The sequence below is a fragment of the Protomyctophum parallelum genome (genome assembly GCF_964188405.1).
Source record: "Protomyctophum parallelum genome assembly, chromosome: 13".
Taxonomy (NCBI): domain Eukaryota; kingdom Metazoa; phylum Chordata; class Actinopteri; order Myctophiformes; family Myctophidae; genus Protomyctophum; species Protomyctophum parallelum.
Window position 1 is genome coordinate 12,714,889 of NC_139708.1, and position 12,869 is coordinate 12,727,757.

The 12,869-nt window shown below is 44.2% G+C and overlaps 1 protein-coding gene across 1 annotated transcript in view; it reads left to right on the forward strand.

Moving 5' to 3' along the window:
• The window catches only part of ubald2 (UBA-like domain containing 2), an 18,037-nt gene extending 6,057 nt beyond the window's left edge, over positions 1-11,980 (forward strand). Inside the window, exons 2-3 of the mRNA XM_083779332.1 lie at positions 290-346; positions 7,640-11,980. Of these exons, the coding sequence (XP_083635458.1) occupies positions 290-346; positions 7,640-8,011 (429 nt within the window). The 3' untranslated portion in view covers positions 8,012-11,980. The remainder of the gene's footprint in view (positions 1-289; positions 347-7,639) is intronic.
• The last annotated feature ends 889 nt before the right edge of the window (positions 11,981-12,869 follow it).

The following is a 12,869-nucleotide window of genomic DNA, read 5'->3' on the forward strand; positions in this document are numbered from 1 at the left end:
CATGGCTCGGCCGTGCTGACTGACTGACTGACCCTTTTAGGGTGTGTGTGTCTGTCTGTGTGTGTGTGTGTGTGTGTGTGTGTGTGTGTGGGGGGGGGGGGGGGGGGTGTAGACGACTCATATTCCCAGCAGCAAAAGCAAGATAAAGCATTGAATGTGAAACTGCTCTCTGTGGTCATGTGTGTGTGTGTGTTAGCAAACCCCCTCTCAAGTTCAAGTCCTTATAATGTTCTCACACACTATTTCCTTCTCTCTCTCTCTCTCTCTCTGTGTGTTTTCTCGTACACAGACGGCCCTCAGCTCCTTCTTCCAGGAGGCCAACATACCTAGTCATCACCACCAGATGGTAAGTTCATTTGGTTCCAAGCGAACAAGACTTAAGCTTAATTTATCATCCAGTGACGTGTGCCAAAAATGACCCAGAGCCTACAAAGCTGACGACGACTACGAAGCAGCCAACGGCAACACGTCCTCATGGTGATGCGTTTGTGGAATTATTTTTGTATACAAGTGGACCCCCACCTGAAATGGGTTTGTGCCAGGAATCCCCAGAAGAGAAGATTTGTATAAAAAACAAATTGCGGAGGCTGCTATTTTTGAATGTCCAACATATGAATGGATTAAAGTGGTTGAAATTATTATGATGCTACATTTGCTGGGGACAACCACCATGAGCTTGTAGATCTGTTATTTTCTTTGGCTAATGTTACCCCCCAGAATATGAATGCAGCTTCGGAATGTGGTGATTATTGGGATACCGTTAATTGTCTACACCAGGCCAAAGGCATGGGGAGAGACGAGAGAGTATGTTTTGCACTCCGTCCGTGTGTCCGTCCGTCCGTCTGTGAACAGCTAATCTCCGGTACCGTTAACCCGATCAATGCCACATTTTGCACACACACTCCCTGGATGCCAACGATGAACTTCTGCCCCAACATTTCCAGAACGGCCTGTTATAGTGCCAAACAAGGTTTTGGACAGTACACCTACAGATTTTGTCCAAACATCACGCAAATTGGTACACATTCTCTCTAGAGCCATTCAACAAAACGGGTCTTTCAGATTTCTCAGACTCCATCCTGATTGGCTAAGATTGGCTTCCAAAGTTGCTCAGTTTCAAACAAAATGCTGCAAATCATGAACATCATGAATCATAAATCGTGTGATTTCCGTGAAATTGTGCACGCACATTCCCACTAGGCCGAGGAAGAAATGCCACATGAACATTTTCAACTCAGCCTCATGGTGGCGCTATAACTGGCCGAAAATATCTGTGGATAACTCCCTAGACTAGGCCAAGGAAAAACCTTTGCCTGGAATTTTTCACATCTGCTCTTTATAGCGCCACCAGAGGCCGACATATGTAAAACACATTTTCTAATATAACTCCTTCAGATTTATCCTAATTTCACGCAAATCGGTACACATGCTCTCCATAGTCATGTGATCAAGACGGGTTTGTTTGATTTCTCATAATCCACCCTCATTGGCTATGATTGGCTTCTAAACTTTTCAGGAGTAGCCTGCTTTGTACCCGTTTTGTACAAATCGCCACAACTACTCAACGCAGCGTCCGATTGTGGTGAAACTGTGCATGCATATTCCCACTAGGCTTTGGAAAAAATGCCACTTGGCCGTTTTCAAATCAGTCTCAAGCCACCACACACACACACACACACACACACACACACACACACACACACACACACACACACACGTTTACACACATCTAAACATTTTGCCAAACATAACACACACTCCTCTCCTCCTGGTGGAGACCTGTGCCCAGAAGGGCACTTTTTCTAGTTGGAATTATTTTGGCCACAAACAAATCATTGTAATCTAATACCATTAACACAAATATTTAACAATTTAGTGCAGTTTGTATCTTGCTGAATCAAGGCAACCAGTTGTCTCGTCTCGAGACACTTTACATACAGTATAAAGCAGAGACCCCATGTTGTCCCTCCCGCCCAAAACAACCAACCTTTTTTTTGCCACCATGGGCAAGGAAAAAACCCAGAAAACAAACCTGGGGCGGAACAAGGCTCTAGGGTGAGCAGCCATCTGCCATGACCGTGTCAGGCGAAGAGAGAGAGAGAGGAGAGAGACACTTAAAGGTCACAAGAACAACAATATTAACAACTGTAATGATGGCAATAACAATAATAGCAGGTATAACATTAGTAATAGTATTGTATAATATAATAGCAGTCCACCAATGTGTTGAATGGAAACCATTGATCAGTAGCCGGGGTGTCCATGTTTGTTGCTGTCGGACAGAAACCTTAGGTCTCCATATTTCAACTTTCTGTTTTGTATTTATTTGTATTCTTTTGTATTTTTCTTATTAATGGCTATTATCACTGTGTATAAATGCCTCTGGTAAAAGAAACCTGCCCCATATTTGTATACTGGTTCCTGATTGGTCCCTCTCTACTTCAGAGGGAGTGAGATCAAATCACAACGTTGCCAGACCAAATCTGGCAAGCACATTTATTTTGCAATGGCAGACTCATCTGGTTTCTACGCTAGCCAATTCATACTTTAGCTTCTAAATCCAGCTAGATTAACACACATGCACGTTGTGCACACACACACACACACACACACACACACACACACACACACACACACACACACACATTGGATGAGCTGCTGCCTTTGGTTCAACGCTGCTGTGCTTGCGAAGTTGCGCAATACCACTCCCCAGCGGCAGCCATTTTGGTCACTGCGGATCAGGGGATGAGGAACTGTTTAACCACTTGAGCAATCGTTTGGGGCATGTTTTCCAATCATTTTTGACAAATATTCTCTTGTGTGGGTCTCCCTGCTCTCCTATTGAGACTTCCAAGATACTGTGTCTCGATTGGACACGACCTTTGACACAATCCTGTTTCTGGTTTGACGTAAAAACAAAACAAAACACTTCAGCAGGAAAGTTACAGTTGCAGCTTTAATTAAAACTGCCGCCTCTGTTAAGGTGTGCGTGTGCTTGCTGTCAGTTGCTCTGGAAGAGGCAGGCTCGTGTGTGTGTGTGTGTGTGTGTGTGTGTGTGTGTGTGTGTGTGTGTGTGTGTGTTTGTTATTATTTTGGGTGCAGTGCCATTACATCATAGCGCCCCAGGCTCTGTGTGTATGTGTCAGGACTGGCTGAGTAGGAGGAGTGATGGAAGAATACAAGGGTGTGTGTGTGTTTACTGACGGAGTACAGAGAGAATCTGCCATCCACCCATCTATGTGTGTCTCGTCACCCAGCATTCCTCTGGGCCCCTGGGGGCCACTTGGGCTTAAGCTTCGTAGCAATAACCAAATGTATGGATTCAAAGTTCTCACTCGTCACGTGACCCATTTCAGTTGTTTCTTTAATAAGACGATGAAAGACGATTCAAATGGCGATTAGAATAATACATGTGATGTGCAATTCAGAAGCATCTTCAAATAACTCTCTATTGGTCTCGGATATTTCATAAAAAAACCTGAAAGTTAGTTAAAGCCTCATTCTGGCAATTTCTTCAACTAGTTGGCTGTATGCAGAACAGCAAGAAACATGATGATTGATACCTGAACATCATAATTCTGCATAATCATTACTAAATGGACCGTTTACTTTCCGGCAGTCTGTAGCCCAGACTTCCTTAGCACAGAGCAAGACAGCTGCTCGCTTAGAGCACCACCTCACAACGCCATGACGCACGCACAGCCTCAAGAACCCTAGCGCTGCACAGACCTGATCTCCAGCCTCAATGTGCCCAGCATTGCACACACCAAACATAAAAACAATCGATTCATTGCGTCAAAAATAACTCATCTCCCCGCAAATCACATGTCACCACTGTCACCAGTGAAATGCATGTTGGGACGGACACAGATTAATACTGGGACACAGTTTTCCCCTTGCATTCTCCAACGCACATCCCCTTTTTCACACACCCCCCCCCCCCCCAGACAGGCATCAGACCTACTGTATGCATCAGACCCACACGGGGAAAACAACTCGGACCCATACTAGTGCTACAGCTATTCCACACCTTCTTAATGTTCGCATGTCAGTCGACATAACTTACCAGACGCGGGTGAATCTTTGGGGAAGCATCGCGGCCAACGCGGGGGTTGTGTGGCAGACAGGCACCTGAAAGCCTGCTCTGACAGTTGGACGGGAGCATGTTAATGTGGACCCACGCAAAGTTTCAAGACTACACTGTCCGTCAATACTACTCGACGGAAGGGGGAGACAGATCCTGTGCCGTCGGAAAACACAATGACAAAATACATACAGACAGATGCAATGACCAGCGCTGGCTCAATAGCTCAGGAACGTCACATTCCTAAATCACAAAAAACATCTCATTCTTAACCTGATTAGATAAAGAACAAACTACAACTTGCCAACCTCCGCGTTTAATAGCTTATATGGATCTCCATGGGCAGCAGACGGTTAGCTGAATACCCAACGTGAAAATATTCAATAACTGACGATTATGCAAAAATAATTGAGATCTCAAATACTAGCGATTAGGCGATTATGTAATAATTGTGACAGCCCTAGTCACAAATCACTGATTGTACACTTGGCCCGACAAAACAGTCGGGAGATTTTTCCTTTTTACCTTTATTCCCTGCCAGAGCTGTCTGTCACAGTGACGGTGAACACGCGTCACGTCAACGCAGCCCTGTTACCGTATATGTGCCGAAGGTCACGTTAAACATCTTGGTTTTATTTATGCATGTCGTTCGCTGACAAAACCCCAACGACATTTTCATTTTTATTAATGTGCGTTGTCCAGCAAACCTCATGGCATCGCCATTTTATTTGTGTGTCGTCCACTCACGAAAAAAATAAAAGTTGACAGTTGATTGCAGTCAATGGGTTGGATGAGGGGGGTAGGGTAAACGAGGGAACTGGTTGGATGACATTGTGTGAGTGTGTCTGTCTGTCTACATGTGGGTAGGAAGAGACAGCAAGAGGGATAAAGAAAAGAAAGGCACACAGACGTTCCCGTGTGCGTGCATGCGTATGTATGTGTGTGTGTGTGTGTGTGTGTGTGATGCATGATGGTCACCTGGTGCGATAGGAGCACAAACATCACCATCTCCCCCATGGCGTAACAGAGAGAGAGATAGCGAGTGCGTGTCAGAAATGTCACATTGGTGCGTCCCTATATTTACCATTTATCATTTTACTGTAACAATGTAAACGGCACTCTCAAAACGACTTCTCATGTAAGCCTACTGTTTATTATACACAATTCCACCTCTTGCAGTAAGGTGTGTGTGTGTGTGTGTGTGTGTGTGTGTGTGTGTGTGTGTGTGTGTGTGTGTGTGTGTGTGTGTGTGTGTGCGTGTGCGTGTGCGTGCACGTGCGCGCGTGCATAACTGCATACATATTTCTGGAGGGTACCACATTAAAGGCATGTCCAGACTTGCCTTTTAGCCTAAAGCTGTTGAACTTCCTGCCCCCGGCCTGTCCCCTCACTACCCCGGGGAGCCTGCTGCTGTTGTAAACAACACACACACACAGCTTAGGTCATAGGACACACTGCCTATTATTTTACCCATAATTCCACAGTCCATGGCCGCTCCCCACTGACTGACTGGTTGGCTGGGCTAGACAGAAACACACACATACACACCAGCTGTCACTGTGCTTTGCTGTAATTACAAGTGTTTTTTTTTGGGGGGGGGGGGGGGGGGGCGATGTCACCCCCCCACCACGTGAAATATATGGGGATCTAAGGGTTTGAGGTCATATGAGTTTCTGGCCAATAGTGATGACATCAGGGATCTCCATATATGGGCTTAACTGCGACAGCAGGTCGCATTTCCTATGACATCAGGGTCTCCACATCTCCATCCCTGATGATGTCACATGATGTCATGAGACCTGGGCACGACACACGAGACAATGGCGGGAAATGCTCGATTCCGTAGTTAACTGTGAGGTTTGGTTGCAATTAGATGATTGATTTGTTACTGTTGCACCGCTAGTCAGTATTAGAACCAAACAAAGAGAGGGGCTGCCGGGTGTATTTTGGTTCGACATCGTGCGTCCGTGCCATATAGAGTTGAAGGTCTTCCTGCTAGCAGCACCTGTTATACCGGGCTTTGGGCAGGCATGCCAAGCACCCGGGGACCCTCCGAAACGGCTCACACACTTCTCAGCTCACATCAACACTGGCTTAGTGTTCAGCCAGTAGTGTGTGTGTATATTAGTATCGCGAGTCTCAACCTCTTTTATTTCGAGGACCCCTAGTTTGATATGCATTCGGTCTCTGGAAGCCACAATTACACTTGGAATTAATTTAACTCCGAGGGTGGAACCAAATAGTAGACCTGTTACAGACCTGCACGTTTTCCATTGGGTCCCTAAACTATCAATAATTTACTAGCTGGGGAACCCCCTGGAACCATCTCAAAGGACCCCTGGGGGTCTCCGGACTCCACGTTGAGAACCAGTGAATGCAAACCACACATTTGTTGCTAAATCCAGGTGAAAAGTCAGGTGCCCATGAAGACGCAGCGATTAAGAGGTTTTATTGTTGTTGTGTTCTTTTTCATAGGGATCCAGAATTCAGAGGGGGGGGGGGGGGGGTATTGGGAGAGGGAAAGAGAGCGAGAGAATCAACTTTATTGTCACATTGGAGGAATACAGGTGTAAAGAAGTGGGTATTTTTGTGTAGGCATTTGACAGACTCAGATTAGACTAATCGATTTGAGAGATTATTTAAAGATAGTATTAGAAGAATACTTTTTTGTGTGTGGATTTGTTTGCAAGAGGAGAAAAAAACAGGGTTCTTGATTGCTACATTAACAGCTTGAGCTTCTCTGCGTAACATGCTATAAAACACGGTATGTTTAATTCGCAGTTTATTGATGACTTATGAAAAAAAAAGTTAACAACTGAGCACGTACCTGCATAGTTACGACATAGTGTACGACAGGCTGTGTGTGTGTGTGTGTGTGTGTGTGTGTGCACACGCACACGAGTAGGCATGCAGTTTTGCATGTGTATATTGTGTATACGTCAGAGGTCCACCGTGGCAGGGAGTGTGTATGTTTATAAATAAAACAGGTCTCAGTCCAGCGCCCAGAGGTCCACCACGTCACCACCTTTATTTATGGCCGTACACCTGATCCCTGGAAGCATGTTTGTTTTACGTCTGTGTTGTTTCGGTTCGCACGGCAGCAACGTTACGCTAGCCTTTCAACCGGCGCTTTGATGAATGACCCCATTGAAGAGCTTTGGCACAGCAGCATTGTTACGCCACTGTGGATTTTGTCGATTTGAACTATGATGAAAAATGTCTGTCGACCAAACTGTTTTTCACTGAACAAAATCGAAATAAAAACTAAGCTATGATGCAGGGATGTAAATAGGTTTTCAATGTAATGAGTCCTGGGATGCAGGGATGGTCTTTTAGATGAGTCCCAGGACTCTTCAACGACGTTAGGAGTCATATTTTGCCATTTTTACAAATTGCAGCATTTAACTCCCATTTCATTTTATATGGTTATAATGTGGTTATATTCATGTAGAAAATAGAAGAATAGAATCATGCTCAGGTTTTCATGGTTTTAGGACTTTCACGTTTCCCTTTCAGCCACTGACTCTGCTCTCCTTTTTCTTTTTAACCTCACAGATGTGCACTCCCAGGAACACTCCGGCCACGCCGCCCAACTTCCCGGACGCCATCACCATGTTCTCCAAGCTGCGCACGTCCGAGTCCAGCGCCGGCTATAGTGTGGGCGTGGGCGGCTCCTCCTCCTCCATGGCGTGCTCGCCGCCCCCTTCGTCATCGTCGAGCTTCGGCTCCTTCTGGGCGTCGTCTCCGCCCAGCCACCAGCCGCCCTGGCTGCCCCCCTCCTCACCCACGGGCCACCATCACCACGGCAACCAGTACCACCACCACTTCCACCACATGCACCCCGCCACGCCCATGTGGCCACCTGTGTCGCAGCCCCCTGTCTCCCAGCAGCCGCCCGTCGTGTCGGCGCTCCACGGCCAGAGATGAGACTCTTGGGTGGCTGTCAGGGAGTGTGTGTGTGTGTGTGGTGGGGGATGTGGGGGGGGGGGGGGGGGGGTTTGTAGCCTAATGTTTGGTTCGGGGCAGGTGTGTAGATTCGAGGGGAAATGCTGGTGACCTGCGCCGGGAAATGGCCAATCTACATTGCTCGGGACGCGTGGCAGCGAGTTTGCAGATCGGTTTTTTTCGGTGTGCGATGCCAGTGCGCACTGTGCAGCCACGTATGAATCACCCTAAAATGGTTCAAAAGTTAGGTTTCGGGGGTGAGGTGGAGAGAGGGCAAGATGCTGTTGGTTTTTCCTTTTTGTTTTGTTTATCTTTTCTTAAAATGATGATGATGAGCAATCTGTCTCGTTCTCTCTTCATCGATACTCATCCAAGCCAAGGAGGAAGTAGTACCCTCGAGGGGACAAACCACTAATGACAGGAAGTGGGATACGAAGCCGATGGGGGGGAAAAAACTTCATCGGACAGGAATTCAAGGAAAAACATTTTCACGAGGAAGAGATTGACACAGATCATCTTTTTTTTTCGTGGGACAGGGGGAGGGTTTGTGAAGGACCCGACAGAGCACTTAAAACACGTACCTTACACAGGACCAGAGCCATCGTGTGATGCAGTGCTTCAACCCATCACCATCGGGCCGTTTTCCTACCAACGTAATTTCCCCCCCACTCCCCCTTGTTTTGTGTGGGGGCGGTCCGTGGCCTAATAATGCACACCAAACAGGGGGTCCCTGAAATGAAAAAGGTTGAGATCCACTGGTGTAGGTGAGGTATAGAGACGGGAGCCGGGCAGGGGTTGGGTTTCATACGCTTGGCCATAGCAGTGCTAAGCGCAGTGAAACTCAACTCTCGCTCAACTTGTGTTTGCATGCTCTTGTGTCGATGAGCGATGTGGGCTTGGGGCGTGCGGACAGCTAGCACACCGCTCTTGTGTTTTCGGAAAATATATAAAAAAAGAAAGCGGATGAATCTCAAAAAAGAGGGATCGGTTTTGGTTCGGCTTTGTTTAGCAGGAACAGCAATAATTTGACTATTTTGACTTAAGATTATATAGCCAGACAGACAGCTGGCACATTTATATTGTAGGGTTTCTTTTTTAATGTTTTTCTTTTTGTAGATGGAATGAACATAACGGAAAGAGACTTTGAGCAGGGATAATGTCCAATTTATGCTTTGTCTTGTGGTGAAAATGGCAGACCTACAAGCTCGCAATGAGCTTGAAGGTCTGCTATTTTCGACGTAACAATGTATGAATTGGGTTTAATTGATGTCACACAGAATTGTCATTAATAAGGCATTGCTTTGTGGTTTCGGTGAGAAATAAGACTTAATATACATATTACAACATATTATGGGAGCATCTATGGGAGCATCTAAAAGGCTCAGCCAAAACAGACCAGTGCAAATACACAGACGTCAATTTCACTGTTACGCACAGACAAGACTGATACTCTGTGTTAAAGGTGCTGTAAGGGATATGTTCTTGGTTCAAACAAAGAGTTTATTGTTAAAGTTAGTTGCTACAGTGTTTGTTCTGTGTCCCATCGGAAGAAAGAAAATGCTTTTTTCTGATTACTAAAGAGCCGGAGAGACAAACCGTCTATTGCAAATTCAAGATTCAACATTTCTTTATTTGTCATTGCTGTCTGTAACAAGTGTAAGGAAACGAAAATGCATTTCTCCTAACCTAAGACACAGCGAAAGAATGAACAGTGCAAAAGTCGATACCTAAAATAATAGTAAGCAATGATTATAGGGCCTATAGGCTATACAACACTTATTTTATCAAAGATGTATCACTTACAGCACTCTTTAATTTGTTACCAAGTTTTTACCATTTGTAACTTTGGAGTGCTCAGATGTAACCGACGGTTACATTTGAACACTCTTAAGTGGAAACCCTGAGGAGTTGGACTGTGTGGGGTAAAGGCCAGCTCAGTGATTTCCCACACAACCTACCGCAGCTCAACAGTGCTACCTCTGAACGGGGAGAGGCCCCACGCCTGCTTTGAATGTATTCTTTAACAGCAGACACACACGCGCGCACACACACACAAACGCACACACCATCAATGGGTTTTAAAGCCATAGGACACTTTGGTAGAGGGTTTGGACTGTAGTGTACTTGACCATGTCCTGATGTAACTAGTCCAATTGGTTTATTGTATATCGCTCCGTTGATTAGAAATGAATAATCCAAAACGTAGCGATATATGTCACTAATCAGACTAGTTACATCATGTTACACAAGGTTAACGTAAACAACCCAAGCTTCTATCAAAACGCCCTATGGCTTTAAAGTTCATATTTACCGGTGCTTCGTATATTTTTAGTAGTTCCTGCCAAAAAGTAAAGGGAATTACACCATATCATTACAGACCGATTAAATGTGTGTATTCTTTTTTACTTGGTAGAAATAATCTGAAATGCAGTCCTGGGTGGCCATGATTGTTCTGATCAAGTTTACAACAGTGATACATTTCGAAACGACAACCTTGAAACTCCCATATTATCCCCAGGAAAAGGGGTATGTCAACACAAAAAACAACAACCATCCTGTTGTTTTAGAAGTATAATTTTACAGCGAAAAGACAAAAGTTTTGCTTTGTCACAAATGTCTTTGGATCATGATAGAGGAAGACCGACAATTTTGAATTACCACGACAAATGTACAGGATGGAAAACATTCAATAGGTGCACAACGCATGCCAAAATAAATTATTTCTGGCTTCAAGAAGTTTCTTTTTTTAATTTTTCATTCAAATCAAACTGATTATAAGATAAGATAAATGTGACTGTGTCTCCAATCTCACTGCGATAGAAGACATTTTAGCTCTACCACTAAGTGGAGATTAATGAGACGTTGGACCTGTTGTATTCTGTTTGCTGATTTGTTCTGAAATTTGTTCATTAGGGCTGGGGCGATAACCACTTCAAATCAATAGCAGGATTATTTCAAACTGCTGCCTCGATCACCATGCATGTCCTTATTTCTGGAAATAAGCTCCCAACTTGACACGTGTGACCTTGTCAACTGGCAATTTTAATTATTTGTGTACGTCGCTACCATTGGAAAAACTAAAGTTAATAACTTAAGCAGACTAATTGATTTTGTCGATTATAAACGATCCATTCGATTTTTTCTGTATGTATTTGTTGATTGAAAATTATATATATTTAATTATATGTTTATAAGTCAGTTACTGGTTCTAAATATTGGTTTGAATATATTTTTGGTTGTATTTGCCCAGCCCTAAGTCACATACTGTACACGTGACACTTATTATTTGTGCTTATATGGATCAAGGCTGGTTTTGGAGGCCTAATTTATACTACGGTTCGGTGCTTGACACGAGTAGCAGGCCTACCAGCTTGTACAGCGGCTATTTCCCGCGAAGGTATTTAATCTAGAGCGAAAACGGGAGCGAGCCCTGTAGCCCTAGCCCTTGGGAATCCGCTCAACTAATTATGGGGTTCAAGTTGTTGATGGGGATAAGGTCGGGTCCAGGGACCCTCAGGGTTCCTTGAGGGGAGTTCCAAATGGACCCTTACAGGTCTGTAACTCCGGAGAGTGTACACATTTCTGCACTTTCAGAGTTATGGGGGTCATCAAAATCAAAGTTTGAGAGACAGGATTCGACCCGTCCCACACTTTCAGAACCCTGAATATTTGACCAGGCCCCCAACCCTAATAGAGCAGACTCGACAAAAACAATGTCCGTTCAGTGTTTATAAATTATTATTTTTTAATATCTGATCAAGCGTGCGAAATGTTACAAAAAAGAAAAACGTTCTACTTTCTCACGGAACCCTTGGAAATCCACAATGTTCTAATCCGCAGCTCTTTTGTTTTCTTTTTTTTATAGACTTGTCTCAAGTATTTTGTGTTCATTTTCTTCCTTCTGTTGAAATTTGTATTTATATGTTTAATAAAACAGTATGATGATCTCTATCTTGTTTTTGGGGGTGAGTCTTTTTGCAGTTTCATCACCGTGGGTTGGTGCCGTTAAAGATGCAGTGGATGTTTTTCCAAAAATTGTACAGTATTTGTTAAAATGTCGTTTTTATGTGGCCACACCCACCAGTTCATTATGTATGCCTGGTTTGCCTGATGGGTGGTGATCCACCTGAACAGAAGCCGCAACCACTGCTGTTGTATGATAAAGGGGGAGGGGATGATATTGTGATGTCACTATATCACTTTTTTTCATTGGCACGTTTGTCTGTCAAGGTTTCAGCTTCCAGTAAGAAACTCTAATACAAAGGGAAGACATCATTGCACATAACCACACCAAGGGGTCTAATGAAGTACTGTCACGTCATAAACACATGAAAAAATACAAAAATCATGGCACACCGCACTCCATCTTTAACTGTAAACAGCCTTCCACCGTTGCATACGCACACACACAACTATGTTAATATTACTATAATTGTGAGGACATTAACATTTTTAGGAACTGCCGATTTTATGTATGGCAGTTAAAATAATTGGCAGTTTTAACCCTAAGCCTAAAATGGGAAAATAGGCCATCTACCCTCGATGTGAGCTTTTTGATTGGCTATTGATGTGCATTACACCGGAGCGTAACTAATACGAATATGTATAAATCAGGCATATGCAAATCTATGTTCCTGAACCTAACTTCTTTAAATATCACACCCTAAACACCCAATCTGGTTCTAACCATAAAAAAACAACTATTTCTCTCATAAAGACCAGGAGAATTGACTTATTTCTCAAATTCTACTAGTACAAATGCCCTGTAGGCCAGCTATGCAATCAACGCTGCAGTGTCGAGCTGACCATAATGCCCTCACAAGTATAGTAATAAAATGAC